At 37.1% G+C, this 15,668-nt stretch overlaps 2 protein-coding genes across 2 annotated transcripts; both read right to left on the reverse strand.

Moving 5' to 3' along the window:
• Positions 1 to 1,274, reverse strand: LOC127788775 (probable glycosyltransferase At5g03795). Its single transcript, XM_052317384.1, has 4 exons — positions 1,037 to 1,274; positions 616 to 761; positions 152 to 491; positions 1 to 24 (listed from the first exon to the last, which is right to left on the reverse strand). Exons 1-4 carry the CDS (start codon positions 1,265 to 1,267, stop codon positions 1 to 3), a joined length of 741 nt encoding a protein of 246 aa, XP_052173344.1. The 5' UTR covers positions 1,268 to 1,274.
• Positions 1,275 to 12,415: 11,141 nt separating this feature from the next.
• Positions 12,416 to 15,439, reverse strand: LOC127787988 (probable glycosyltransferase At5g03795). The gene is made up of 4 exons (XM_052316105.1): positions 14,877 to 15,439; positions 14,072 to 14,340; positions 13,645 to 13,990; positions 12,416 to 13,193 (listed from the first exon to the last, which is right to left on the reverse strand). Exons 1-4 carry the CDS (start codon positions 15,264 to 15,266, stop codon positions 12,504 to 12,506), a joined length of 1,695 nt encoding a protein of 564 aa, XP_052172065.1. The 5' UTR covers positions 15,267 to 15,439; the 3' UTR covers positions 12,416 to 12,503.
• Between the last annotated feature and the right edge of the window lie 229 nt (positions 15,440 to 15,668).

Raw genomic sequence — 15,668 nt, forward strand, 5'->3', positions numbered from 1 at the left:
CTAAGACGAAGGGAACTGTTCATGCTGGATTAGAAACCAAATCTTACACAAGAAGTCAGGAAGTTTTCTTTTGATTGTATAGAGCAGGATGTAGTTATATGGCAGCTGCAAATTAGAAGTAAAGGAGAATGTTGGGGTGGGGGGTGCTTACCCAGTCATGGCAAGCTAGCATGAAGTGATCAGCTCCGAGGCTGCGATTCCAGAAACGGTATTTTCTTGAAACGGCATTGACATAGTGTTTGGCAATGTCGATCATGGGAATCCAGTCGTCGTCCATGTAAACAACTTGAGTCATCATGGTGACGCTGAAGGGAAGGAAATAGGCATGGGCTTGCTCTGGATCGCCGGTTCGGAACCGGCTCGTCTCCATGTTCTGGATGAACAGCCCCTCCACTGAATACAAGCCCTTGCGAGGCCCAAAATGGAAGACTGGCGGGTCGCCTTGTTCGTACACGAATACCTTGAATTTCTTCTCCATTTCCAAGTAGCTCCTGCAACCAATCAGTATTTAATCGCACAACACTGAGAGGTTGATTTATATATAATTCAGAATGGGGACTAGATGATGGGTTGGGTCCTTGGGGTTGAGATGGGTCTGTGTATAATGTAATGTACCTGTGAAAAGCAGTGGCATTCAAGTAAATTGGACCTCTGGGGATGTAGTCAGGGTCATGGATCTTATCGTCGTCTTCTTCGTCATTTCTGGCTTCTCTTATTGCAGCTCGAGCTGATTCTAAATCTTCTTCTATGTTATTGTATTTCTGAGTTTATTCCAATCTTTAATCAAACTTTGGAAGGAATATGGAGATTCAGAGTCAGTCAGAGCATGCTTTTTTTTCTTTTTATCAATGAAGGGTATGCATATTGGATATGCACAATAGCTGACAAAATAATTATAGGGAAATTTGTACAAGATTTCTCTTAGAATATTGTTTTCAGTGTTTTATGTACACACACACACACACACACACACGCCAACAATTCATGCAAGTGTGCTGTATATGTGAAATGTGAATCATGAAAAGGAGGGTCTTACTGGTTCTTCAATATCGATGGATTGACTGGAAGAAGCAGGAGGTGGAGGAGGCGGCAGGCAAGTGCAAGATCTCCATTGCCATGAATAGTAAGACGCGAAGATCCAATCGATGCCACCCATTACAGCCGCCACCGACACTAAGGCCACAAACAACGGTATGATCACCAACACAATAATCCTCGAAGAAGACGACGGCCACCATGAGCACACCCTTTCCTTGCATTGCCCCATGATTTCTTTCTCGGGAAAGTGACGGAAAATCTTGGATGCAGAAACCGAGTGGAGGCAGAAGAGAGTGTTATATGTAACAAGCCCTTATTAAATATAGATTAAATGACCAATAACCAATGCTATGGGGCGTTACAAAACGGTTTTGTGGTGAATGCTGGATTCATGATTTCGACTGGATCCATATTGTTTTGCGGATACATCAAGGCCTTGATGGGCCTCCTCTTTTTTTTTTAAGTAAAATTCTCACTACTACTAGCCATTGGGGCCAAGCCCATGAATTCAAAGCCCGTAAAAGGCTTGCGTTGGGCTTAAACCTCCATTCCAACTCGAATTAATATCGATTGATTTGAAGTATTTAAATCTAGGATTGACTTAATTTAGAAAAGACTCATCAAGTTCTTTGAATAGCGACTTTGTGCCGGACATATGATTAGAGCACCCATTGTCCAAAAACATCACACTACTGATAGTATCAACAGTAGGAGAATTTGCCATAAAAGCTTACTTTTTTCTTCAACCTTCTATGTAAAATTTGCTTGCTGATATTATTCCCTCTGTTTGGTCCAACAATCTGCTTCTTTGTGCCTCATTTTGTTGCAATATCTGCATTAGATTAAACTTTTGTATTGACGTGATTCACCAAATTGACCTCTACCTCTACTGCCATGACCTCATCCACAAAATCCACTTTCAAGGCCTACCTGTTGTGACCCACTTTCTCTATTTTTTTAATTTCCAACAAAATCTTGGTATCAAAGCCACAAACTAAGTTTTGGTCGTGATTTTAATTTGTAGACCAATGGCAGCAAATGGCACAAATGTTTCATCTCAACCCCTTATTCCAATTTTCAAAGGGGTAAATTATTATTTTTGGAGTCTCAAGATGAAAACGTTCTTCAAGTCTCGAGAGATATGGGATTTGGTAGAAAATAGGTTTGAAGATAGGTAACCAGTTGAGCCTGCTCAACAGCTACAGAAGAATCGCAGGCAACCAATCGAGCCCGATCAACAGCTGCGGGAGAATCGCAAGAAGGACTCCAAGGCTCTTTTCATGATCCATCAAGCTCTTGATGATGAAATATTTCACAGAATTGCTGCAACAACTACTTCTCATGAGGCATGAGAGACTCTAAACCAAGAGTATATGGGAGACAAAAAGGTGATTACGGTGAAGCTACAAACTCTTCGTCGCAATTTTGAAACATTAGCTATACAAGAAAAAGAATCCGTGCAAGATTTTTTGTCTAGGGTGTCTGGTACGTATTGTTAATCATATGAAGAGCTATGGTGAAAAAATCAATAATGACATAGTTGTGTGCAAGGTTTTGAGGAGTTTAACCTCAAAATTTAATCATGTTGTTGCTGCAATTGAAGAGTCAAAGGATCTGTCCACTTATTCCTTTGATGAATTGATGAGCTATCTACTAGCTCATGAAGATAGTCTTAACAAATCATCTGAAAAGGTTGAGGAGAAGGCTTTTCAAGTGAAAGAGGAGTCTTCTTTCAAAGCAAAGTCAAAAAATTCAAGAGGTAGGCAGAGGCAGAGGTGGATTTCGTGGATGAAGTTGTGGCAATAGAGGTAGAGGTCAATCTGGTGAATCATGTCAATACAAGAGCTTAATCCAATTTAGATATTTCACCAAAATAGGGCACAAAGAAGCAGACTGTTGGACCAAACAGAGGGAAGAACATAAGTAAGCGAATTTTACAAATAAGGTTGAAGAAGAAAGTAAGCTTTTTATGGCAAATTCTCCTATTGTTGATACTATCAATAGTGTGTGGTTTTTGGACAGTGGGTGCTCTAATCATATGTTTGACACAAAGTCGTTGTTCAAAGAACTTGACGAGTCACATAGAAGTGAAGTTCGACTTGGTGATGACAACCAGATGCAAGTTAAAGGGAAAGGTACTATTGCCATCAAAACCTCACCGGGTGATGTAAAACTTCTCCATGATATGCAATATGCCCTTAATCTAGCTCATAATTTGTTGAGTGTTGGGTGATTGATGGATGGTGGATACTCTATTCTGTTTGATAATAATTCTTGTTTCGTCAAAGATAAGAAATCAGGTCAAATAATTGTTAGTATTCCTAAGGCACAAAATAGAATGTTTTCTTTAGAAGTTTCTGATGTGAAAAAATGTGCCTTGATTACTAGAGCTAGTAATGCAAAAATATGGCATTTGCATTATAGGCATTTGAATGTGTTGACATCCAGAATTGGTCGACTGTGATTTGTTGGCTCGCACTGAGAGAATAAATACAAGTGCAAAAGAAAGAAACAAATAGAACAAATAAAAAGTTGTACTCAGGAAGATTTTACGTGATTCGGCCAAAATGATGCCTAGTCCACGGCTGTTCTCTGGTTATTCCAGCAGAGTAACAGTATCTTATTTCTTTTTATCCTCCCATTTATAATGGTTTTTAACCCCTATTTATAGTGTGTGGTGTTTACAATTTCAATAAAATCCAAAATGAGAGCATAACATTATAGAGACAAAATATCCTTATAAGCTCCATAAAATCGGGAGTAGGTTTCACATTAGTAGGGCTCTGGTTTGCCATAAATCAAGAAAGTTGACATTTTCTCTAACCATTATCGATAAACTCGCCATCTCTCCGTGGCGTGAGCTGAGTAGCTTGATTGGTATATCTCACAGCTTAGACCATTCCGCGAACTGAACCAGACGAAGTGACATGCGAGTTCATCCAGATGTCCTAAACCCGTGACTTACTGGGCTTTTGAAATATTGAGTCGATTCATTGGGCTGTTTTCAACCAATAGAAAGCGGTTTAGAAAATACTCATAACAGAATGTGAATGGGCTGAAATTGTTGAGTCGAAAAAATATGGTTGTTGGGTTACCAAAAATTGATGCACTTGACTTTTGTGAATGGTGTGTATATGGAAAATAAAGTAGAAACACATTTCCTGTAAATAAGTCTTGGAGGGCTTCTACTTGTCTTGAATTAATTAATGCTGATGTTTGTGGTCTAATATCTGTTGAATCCTTTGGTGGGAATAGATATTTTTTGCTATTTATTGATTATTACAATCGCATGAGTTGGGTTTACTTATTGAAAAACAAGTTATAAACTTTTGAGAAATTCAAGGCATTAGTAGAGAAGCAGAGTAGGAGCAACATAAAGGCTCTACGTTCAAATAAGGGTGGTGAATTTACCTCTGATGAATTCAATGTTTTATGTGAGGAAAATGGTATTCATAGGAAATTGTCAGCACCGTGCACACCAGAGCAAAACGGAGTGATTGAGCAGAAAAATAGAACTGTGGTCAAAATGGCTAAAAGCATGATGACAACAAATGGTGTTCTTACAGAGTTCTGGGCAAAAGAAGTAGCAACAACAATGTATTTTCTCAACATCTCACCTACAAAGGCAGTCATGAACTGAACCCCATTTAAAGCTTGGAAAGGTAGGAAGCCACGAGTAAGTCACTTAAAAATTTTTGGTTGTATAGCCTATGCGTTGGATACTTTTCCTGATAGGATTGAAATCCTATGGCACACACCCAAGAGGGGAGTGAATTGAGTAATTTGAAAACTTGATAGAACTTGAAAAACTTTTTGATACAAATTGAGGTTTTAGTGATTTAAAATGTAAAGTATATAAAATGACAAATGTAAATTTACAAAGATAAATATGTGAACCAAGTGGGGAATAATGAAATGCTTGGAAAGATAAATAGATCAAAGAACATAAGCACAAGAGAACACATGGATTTATAGTGGTTTGGCTTAATCAAAACCTAATCCACTACCTTAGCTCCTCACTAAGAATTTTGCAAACAATTCACCAAAACCTCCTACTTAACCAAGTAGGCCCTCTAGTCCAAAACTAGGAAATTACAAACCTTTTACTTATACAATCAAGCACTCTAGCACTTAGCTAGGTAATTATAACCCCTTGCTTCAAATAACAAGTCCTCTAGCACAACAAGCTAGGAAATACAAGATTTCAACAATAAGAGAGAATCTAAGAGATGAATCTCTTAGTTACAAGATCTCTCAAAATACAAAACAAGACTTGTATGAATTAAAACAAATTAAAATCAAAGCATTGAAGAGAGAAAAATGAAGCACAGTCACTATAAATACAAACGAGCATAAATGTAAGTTCAAATCAATTCATTCATGTCCATTAGTCTCTTCTTGATCTCATTGATTTGTATTTATAGGCTTCCCAAAAGCTTTGCCCAAAACTAGTCGTTTTTGATCTATTGGAGACTGAGAAACTAACTGTTGAAAACTGTCAGAGACACAAACTATCGACAGACTAAAGAGGTTAGTCGACTAATTATATGAACAAAAATTAGACATAATTGACAGAACCAAACCCATAATCAATAGATCAAAAATATGAAGAAAACTTCTATTAAAATACACACTAATAGTCGATAGATCAAATTATTTTGTTGACAAAACCATGAAAATAGTCGACAGATGTATAGCACATATATAGTTGGCAGATGAAACACTTAGTCAACAGATGGGAAGACTTAGTCGACAAATGCAGGAATTTAGTCGACAGATGCAATGCAAGACTTTTGTTAGTCGACATATGAAGTGAAATGATTTGAGTTTACATCGTATACACATTTGTATTTATATTGACTGTGCTTTAATTTTCTCTCTTTAAGGCTTTGATCTTCACTTGTAATTATTTACTTCAAGCCTTGTATTATTTTTGAGAGACGTTGCAACTGAGAGATTCATCTCTTAGATTCTCTCCAATTGTACACTTCTTGTATTTCCTAGCTTGTGTAGCTAGAGGGTCTACTTCTGTAAGTAGGAGGTTTGAGTGAATTGGTTCAAAATCCTTAGTGGGAGCTAAGGTAGTGGATTGGGCTTGATTTAAGCCGAACCACTATAAATCATTTGTGTCATTTATTCTTCTTGCTTTACATTTATCATTTCATATGTTATATGTTTTAAATCACTAAAACCTCAACTGAGTTAAAAAGTTTTCAAAGTTCTATCAAGTTTTTAAAATAACCAATTCACCCCCCTCTTGGTGTGTGCCATAGCACCTCCAGGTCTATCAATTGGTATCAGAGCCTCGTTCCCATTGTTTTTCATTGGTTTAACAACCAAGGGATAAAGATCCACAAATGGCAAATATTTTTGGCTCATCAAAAGTTGAGGGTCAAAGCACCACTCGTCCACCTTTCTTTAATGGTACAAACTTTAATTTTTGGAAAACAAAAATGCTCATTTATCTTATGCAGGATACAAGCCTTATGCAAGTGATTAAGAAAGGGGTTACATTGGCCGATATGGAAAATATGTAGATTTGGACAGTAAAGGAAAGAAGAGATATGGAGATAAATGCAAGAGTCATGAACACTTTGTTTTGTGCTCTTTGCGTCGAAAAGTTCAACCGAGTCTCAACATGCAAAACGGCTAAGGAGATTTGGGACAAATTAGAGGTCACTTATGAAGGCACCAGTCAACTGAAGGAATCAAAGGTAAATTTACTAATTCATGAGTATGAACTTTTTTCTATGAAATCTTGGGAACCTATTAATGAGATGTTTACTAGGTTTAATAATATTGTCACAAATTTAGAGGCCTTAGGAAAAACTTTTTCGAATGGAGAGAAAGTTAGAAAAATCCTTAGAAGTCTACCCAAGAAATGGGACTCCAAAGTGACAGCCATTCAAGAGGCTAAAGACTTAGATAACTTATCTTTTGATGATTTGGTTGGATCTCTCATGACTCACGAGATCATGATGAAGAGAGATGATGATGAAATAAATAGAGATAAGGATCTTCTGTTCAAAGTTTCACACTCATCTAGTGATGATGATGATGAAGATGAAGACGATGATGATGATAATTTGATGATAATTACTAGAAAATTCAAAAAGTTTCTTAGTAGAAAAATGTTGAAAGAATTGGAAGGAAGAAACCTAAGGAAGAAGAAAGATAAGTTTGAGGGGGAGAAATATAGAAATGCAGTTAAATGTTATGGATGTCAAAAGTATGGGCATATCATATCTGAATGTCCATCATTTAAGAGGTATGGAAAGAAGTTCAAGAAGAAAACGTATGATTCATCCTCTAGTGACAAATCTTAAGTGGAGAAAGTGGTCAACCTATGTCTTATAACCAACATAGAAGAGAATCATTTCCATTCTAATGATTTAATTTTAAATTTTACTCTTGATGAATTGCATGATGCATTCAATGATTTGATGAATGAATTTAAAAATATTAGTATGAAAAATAATGTCTTAAAGAAAAAATTAAAATCTTTAGATAAAGAAGTGAGTTTATTGAAAGAAGAAAAAGATTCTAGGAATAATGAGAAGAAAATGTTGAAAGCTCAAAATGATGAACTTCAAGAGAAAAATAAATGTTTAAAATGATCTCTTGAAAAAACTAACAAAGAGAAAGAAGAATTGAAAAATGCTCTTGAGATTCAAAGAAAAGATTTTCATAAAAGAAGAAAAAGGCAAGGTGGCTTTGTGAAAAGAAAATAAAATTTTGCCTCACATTCTAAAATCACTTGTTATTATTGTGGTTAATGTGGGCATTCTGTAAACAAATGCTTTATAAGAAACCATCCTACAAGATATAAACAAATATGGGTTCCAAAAAGAATTTTCAATGCTAACTATGGTGACCCCAAAGAGAGTTGGGCACCAAAATCTTGTGGATGAGTTATTTTTTGTAGGCTTGCTTGACATCTAAATGAAGCTCAAAGTGAAATGTTTATGGATGAATCAAGCATGAAGGAAAGGGGGTTGAAGGAGAAAATTAACCCTTAATGATGCTCATTTTTTTGCCAACCAAGAGCAAGAGAGATTGTTAAACTCAATCTTAGTAGCATATTTTCTATCTCTAAACTCTTCATGATTATGATGTTTTTGATTCGTACATTACCTTTATGATTTTACTTAAGAATTTATATCCAAAATTTCAATCATGTTAGTTTCAAAAATGGGAAGTATTAATCTTTTTGATTTTGACAAAAAGGGGGAGATAAAATGAATGAATTGATTTTCATATTTGTTTTTGTCATCATCAAAAAAGGGAGATTGATAGTTTACTCTTGGTAATAAAATAGTTTTGATAATGACTATATGAAAATCAATCTCTCAATCTTTATGAGTAAATATTTATGGATAAGTTTGTGAAAAACAATCTTTAAATCTCCTTTAAAAAAAGTTATAAAAATTTATATAGGAGAAATGTTGAAGTTTGGTTGAGTGTGGTTTGTTTCAAAATATATTTTTGATAATCTCAACTTACTTTCAAAAGCATCAAAATGAGGATTTATTAAGTTTTCAATATTTTCAAATGAATAGTCGACTATGTGGTTTAATGATGTTGACTATGCTGGTTTGTTCTGTCGACTATTTAAGGCTTCTGTTGATTATTTTTCACTCTGTCAACTATCATGTAAAGATAGTCGACTATGGATTTTCTTCTGTCGACTATATTTGTACATGATTTTCAAAATCTTCTTCATATTTTTGTATCTGTCGACTATATGTATGTGTCTGTCGACTATGGGTAACTTGTGTTAGAAGATAGTCGACTATGCTTTCTTGTCTGTCGACTATGTCTTGTTTTACTTGAAAATATAGTCAACTATGCATTTTTTTCTGTCGACTATATCTTTTGCAGAAAGTTTCAAACGACTAGTTTTTTAATCTCTAACGGTCACAAAAAAGGCTAGTTTCGGGCAAAGATTTTGGGAAGCCTATAAATACAATTCAAACATGATCAAGGGAAGGCAAATGGATGGAAAGGAAATGATTTGAGTTTACATCGTATACACATTTGTATTTATATTGACTGTGCTTTAATTTTCTCTCTTCAAGGCTTTGATTTTCACTTGTAATTATTTACTTCAAGCCTTGTATCATTTTTTAGAGACATTGTAACTAAGAGATTTATTTATTAGATTCTCTCCAATTGTACACTTCTTGTATTTCCTAGCTTGTGTAGCTAGAGGGGCTACTTGGTTTAAGTAGGAGGTTGTATTTCCTAGCTTGTGTAACTAGAAAGCCTACTTGTGTAAGTAGGAGGTTTTAGTAAATTGGTTCAAAGTCCTTAATGGGAGCTAAGGTAGTGGATTAGGTTTGGTTTAAGCCGAACCACTATAAATCATTTGTCATTTATTCTTCTTATTTTATATTTATCATTTCATATGTTCTATGTTTTAAATCACTAAAACCTCAATTGAGTCAAAAAGTTTTTAAAGTTCTATCAAATTTTTAAAATAATCAATTCACCCCCCTCTTGGTGTGTGCCATAGCACCTCCAGGCCTATCAGAGCATTTAGTCCATAGATGTATTTGATATATAAATGTACTTATTATAACATATTTACATTTATTTAATGTAAGTAAATGCTCTTATTTTTTTTTAATTTATATTTTACTTTCTATTTATTTTAATACATAAATGTAAATAAGAAAGTACACCATTGGATTCAATAAAAATATCTAAAAAAATCAAAATCCATAATCATAAGAAAATAAAATTTTGGTTTTAGTACAAATTCGGGATTTAACAAATTTACCACTCTCAAAATACATACCTTCGATTTATTGAAAAATTCATTAAAAATCGTTTTAACAATAATGAATACTAGTGATCAAAATACTGAGAGATAGTTTTTCAAAATGAAAATATTTTCTTTTATGTCTCCTTATAATGTTCTAATCTTTCAGATTTAGAAATTAAACATCAAAATACATAATATGATGGTTGGAGCAATTTGGATCAACAATATGGTCTTTTGACTTTGAAATATTTTTCTTCATTTATCCAATGATTCAAAACAAATTTGTAAAAATCATTGAGGAAATTCTGTTAAATCTTAAAATTTATTTTTGCTAATTTCTAACTAATATAAAAAATCATAGACCATTTTGATTTTCATATTCTTAACAAATCATAATCTCCAACACATCATATTCTTGACAAATGACTTAGGAAAATGAATTGATTTTGTTTTTCATCATCAAAATCAAATACAAGAGTAAAATATATATCATCTTCATCATGTCATAAACTTGATAAAAAATTGAAAAAATGTGTTTTTGTTGGCTATAGCCCTCAATCCAAAGCATATAGGTTGTACAACCCCATAAGTGGTAAAGTGATTATTAGCAGGGATGTGAAGTTCAATGAGGAAGAAAAGTGGACATGGAGCGATAATAACGCAACATTAGTAGTTTTAATTCCTAAAGATCCTGAAATTCCTACAGCAGAACCTCTTAATGTACAAGGTGATAACAGCTCAACATCTAATAACTCTACTCTGTTTAGTAGCCCATCCACTCCAGCAAGTCCTCACTCACCCTCAAGCCCTTCTTCAGTAACTCATCCAAAGAAAACTCACTCTTTAAGGGAGGCATATGCTTCTTGTAGTTTTGCTTTGTATGTTTCTGACCCCACTTGTTATGATGAAGTAGCAAAAAGTCAAGTGTGGCAAGATGCAATGCATGAGAAAATTTCAACCATACAGAAAAATGAGACTTGGGAGTTGGTTGATTTACCGAAGATAAGAATGTTATTGGGCTCAAGTGGGTATATAGAACAAAGTACCATGCTGATGGTACTATACAAAAACACAAAGCTCGGTTGGTGGCCAAAGGGTACTCGCAATAGCAAGGCATCAATTTTAAAGAAACTTTTTCTCCTGTGGCATGCTTTGAAACAGTAAGGACTTTTTTTGCCTTGGCTGCACAATTAAATTGACTTGTGTATCAATTTGATGTTAAATCTGTCTTTTTGAATGGTGAGTTAAAAGAAGAGATATATGTAGCTCATACACCTAAAGCAAGGTTTACAGGCTAAAGAATGCTTTATATGGCCTAAAGCAAGCCCCGCGAGCCTGGTACAGTAAAATCAACTCATATTTCCAACAAAATGGATTTGAAAGGAGTCCTCGTGAGCCAACCTTTTATATGAAGAAGTAAGGTACCTCTAATATTTTGGTGGTATGTCTTTATGTTGATGATATGATTTATATGTGGTCTTGTGAATCTCTTATTGCTGAATTTAAGTCTTCTATTACGGACAAGTTTGTGATGTCAGACTTAGGTCTGCTATACATTATTTTCTCGGACTTGAGGTGAACCAAAGTGCAGATGGAATTTTCATTTCACAAAAAAAATATGCAACTGATTTGCTTAAAAGGTTTAACATGCTGAATTGTAAACTAGCCTTAACTCCAATGAATGTGAATGAGAAGCTTGTTGTTGTTGATGATGGTACGGGTATGGCAAATGCAGAATGTTATAGAAGCATGGTTGGTGGGTTGAATTATTTCTCCTACAATACCTGACATAGCAGTTTCTGTGCGATATGTTGTCGGAATTGTTGATTTTGGAATTTGGTGCACAAAAGTATCATATTTCATAATATTTGGTTTTACTGACAATGATTGGGCAGGTTGTTTGGATGATAGAAAGAACACTTTCGGTTATGTTTTCTCCCTTGGTTTAGGTGCTATTTCATGGAGTTTAAAGAAGTAAGAAATTATAGCCCTATCATCTTCAGAAGCTGAATATGTTGCTGCAACGGCATCAGCTTGTCAAGCAATTTGGCTAAGGAGATTATTGACTGATCTTTTTCAAGAGCAAGTAGCTGCAACAGAAATTTTTTGTGACAATAGAGCAACTATTGCAATGACAAAGAACCCAACATTTCATAACAAGCCAAAACACGTTGACATCTGATATCATTACATTCATAATCTGGCTGCAAGCAAAGAAATAGTCTTGAAGCATTATGGCACAAATGAACAAGTGGCAGATGTTCTCGCAGTCTCCTCCAAGTGTCCAGCATGATTAATTCAAGTTGCAAATGGGAGTAATAAATTTTGAAGCAAGGGGAAGTGTTGAGTAGTGCTCCAAAATCAGCAGACGTGGTTCCATTTTTAGGATAGTTGGTTTCTTGTGTTAATTATTGATTTTTTGTTAAGATTCATTGAGTTAGTGGTCCATTATCTTTAATTATTTACTTAAAATTAAGAGTGTTTGTTACTAAGCCTATATAATAGGCTGTTGTTATTGCTTTCAATGATAAGCGAGATTGACACAAGGCCTAACTGGTCTGACCCACTTCCCCTATTTTTTAAATTTCCAAGATATTTGCCCACAGATAATTCAATTTTTAATGGAAAACATTTTTATAAAATAAATAAATAAGAGAAAGCACAATGTCTACTTTGGACATTACAGCTAGTAGATTTCTCAGTTGACAATCCATTCCGAATCACCATCTTCTCGAAGGCGGACGTTGAGCCTTCTAAGCCAGACGGAGTGCAGAATCATGTGAAAAACATCAAATCGCTTCGGCGGCAAGTTCACCTCGAAATGACGCCGCACTTGCAGGCCCCGCCGCTGCAGCCTTATGTACTGCGACTGGGAAATCCCCGCCAGAATCCTCTTCAGCGCTGGAATATCCCTCACCGGAATCTCCACCGAGAACGATTTCCAGTTGAGAACGTCGCTGAAGGGAGCGACGTAGTGGTCCTTGATGAGCACCGGCACGCAGCCCATGTAGAGTGCCTCCACCATGCGGGGGCTGGCCACCTCGTAGCCGCTGGCGCAGATGCAGAAGCGGCTCTTGCGCATCATGCCGCGGTAGGAGACGCCCTTGGGCAGGTACTTGTGGACTTGGATGTCCGCGTCTTTGTTCTCCCAGTGTTCAAGGAGGATCGGGCGGATGGGGCCGTGGACGCCGCCGGCGAAGAAGGCCAGGATGGGACGCCGGGAGGGAGAAGGGCCTCCGAGCAGCTGCTTCGTGGTGCCGTCCGGGAGGAGGATCTCCGGGAAGGAGACGTCTTTCTTGGGCTGGAATCCTTCGGAGGTGTTGGCGTTGCAGAGCGCCCGGATGGAGTTTTTGTAGAGGTGAGGGATGGCCTTGGAGAGCTCCGGCCCCTGCAAAACAGTGTCCACCTTTACCAGTTTCTTCAAGCCTAATGCCAAACCAACAAATTCATTTAATTTGGTTGGATTCCATTCAATTTCATTTTAAAGAGTGGTTTAAGGTAAATTGTTAAATAAGGGATCGTATTTTAATACTGCAGTATTTTAAAAAAATAAATAAATAAGTTATTATATTTTTGGATTAAAATCAATTTAATCATTGTAAGTATAATTCATACTATACTTTTTAAATTCATTGTTTTATTAAATTTTTTAAGAAAGACATACCACACAATATATATCACACCAAACTGAGACCTCGTTGTCCCCAAAACTACCATCTACCATCTATGTTAAGGTTAAAATCAGGTGGTTAAATAAATTTTTTAATCCACTGAATTAGTGAAATGTTCACCTCTAGGCTCTAGTTGGGGAATAATTCAAAGTTGAAACAATGGCTTACCCAGTCATGGCAGGCGAGCATCAAGTGATCGGCGCCGAGGCTCCGGTTCCAAAACGGGTATCTTTCGGCCACGAGATTGATGTAATCTCTCACCGTATGTTTCATCGGCGACCAGTCGTGAGAATCCCCGACATAGACGTAACGGACGAGCGACGTCACGCTGAACGGCAGGAAGAACACGTGGGCCTTGTTGGGATCTCCGGTTCGGAACCCGCTCACCTCTATTCTGTGGATGAAGTTTCCTTCCATGGCGTATATGCTCCGGCACGGCCCGTTATGAAACAGCGGCGGCTCTCCTTCTTCGTACACGAATACCTTCAACTGCTTCTCCATTTCCAAGTAGCTCCTGGGGTTGCAGAGAGAAGAAGAAATTAAAGTAATTCGAAAAGCCATAATTCATGTAAAATATCGGGTAATATATAATTACCTGTGGAAGGAAGCGGGATTCCAGTACATTGGGCCTCTGGGGACAAAGTCGGGATCTTGGGTTTGGTTCCCGTTGCTTGAAGCTTCTCTAATGGCGGCCCGAGCTCGGCCGAGGCCGGCTTCAAGCTTCATTAAGTTGGTCTGTTTTCGTCGACCTAATCTCGCCGGCGCCATGGGAGGAGCTGGAGATTCATTTACAGAAGGAACTACAGTAGGGGCTCCATTTATGCTAGTATTGGATTTGGAGCTCTCTTCACGATTCTCCTCAACCTGTCGATCAACAATTAGTAGATTGTACAATATAGAACAGAGAGAAAATTAAAAGAAAAAATTATGTCCATTTTCTCTCTTATTGACTTCAGTTGTATCTTGTATGGTGTATATTTTCTAATTTTCTGGGGAAATAAATCTAATTGCATCAGATAAAAAAAAAGAACATTTTCAAGGTATTTTTTTTTTTCAAAAATCCCAACAGGATTTTCGTTTTCCGGAGAATTCACCCAGAAATAAATGGAGAGGAAAGGAAAAGAAAAGAAAATATTTTCAATTCTGGGTAGATAATTTTATAGCAATTGACTGAAGCTCCTTTCCTTCGGAATAATCGCAGGATTATCAGAAGGAAACTGATACGCATCTTTATTTCCAAATACACGCAAGCACAAAGAGATGGAGAGACTAAGAGAGAGGGGGGGGGGGGGGGGGGGGGAGAGCGGCAAAAAGGAAAAGAAAAGAAAAGAGAAAAAAGAAAGTCCATATATAGACAGAACGGACAAAGATACAGCCGCAGAGAGAGAAAATGATCTTACAGCTGCGATCGGTGGAGAGATTTGAATAACTTCAATGGCAAGCGGTGGAGAAGACGACCGATTAAGAACGCCGAACTCGTACGACACAGCCTCTTCTCCATCAGCTAACCTCGAATGCCAACCCAAATGCGCCACCTCCGACGAAACGGAACTGTTTTCGCCGGAAAACACAGCGGGAGAAGAAGCATAAGAAGAAATAACAGAACTCCACGCCCGTGGATAGCGGTCCAAATCAAGAACCCAATTCGAGGTATTTGGACCCAGTAAAACCACAACCCCAAAAAACACCACCAGTGGGACTATCAGCCACAAAAGCTTGGAAGACGATGATGGTCGCCATGAACACAACCTTTTCTCTTCCATCTCCTCCCTCTCTCTCTCTCTATACATCTAGAATCAATTGGGCTCCTTCTGATGGGTTTGCGGGTGGGTTTGGATTCGCTTTCTCTTCTCTTTTATCGGGAAAAGTAAAGCGGGAAAGAGCGTTTGGGAGATGGTGAGCGCAACAATTGGTGAGAAATGGTTGCTTCACCAGGCCAGGCGTCTTATCCCTCTCTCCTCTGTTTCTGAGCTTTCATGCAAAATATACCAAATAATTGAAAAAACGGCAACCATGTTGGCAGTAATTATTATTCCGATTCTGCCCCTTCGGAAATCTTCAATCCACCGATGATGTCATAAATACCCACATTTCACTGGCTACCTCTCAACGCGTCGACAATCTTACCCCAAGCTACTCGCTGCATCCGACAGCCACGTGCCCCGTTCGGTGCCACGTTGGCGTAGTGTTCC

The sequence above is a fragment of the Diospyros lotus genome, chromosome 13 (genome assembly GCF_014633365.1).
Source record: "Diospyros lotus cultivar Yz01 chromosome 13, ASM1463336v1, whole genome shotgun sequence".
Classification (NCBI taxonomy): Eukaryota; Viridiplantae; Streptophyta; class Magnoliopsida; order Ericales; family Ebenaceae; genus Diospyros; species Diospyros lotus.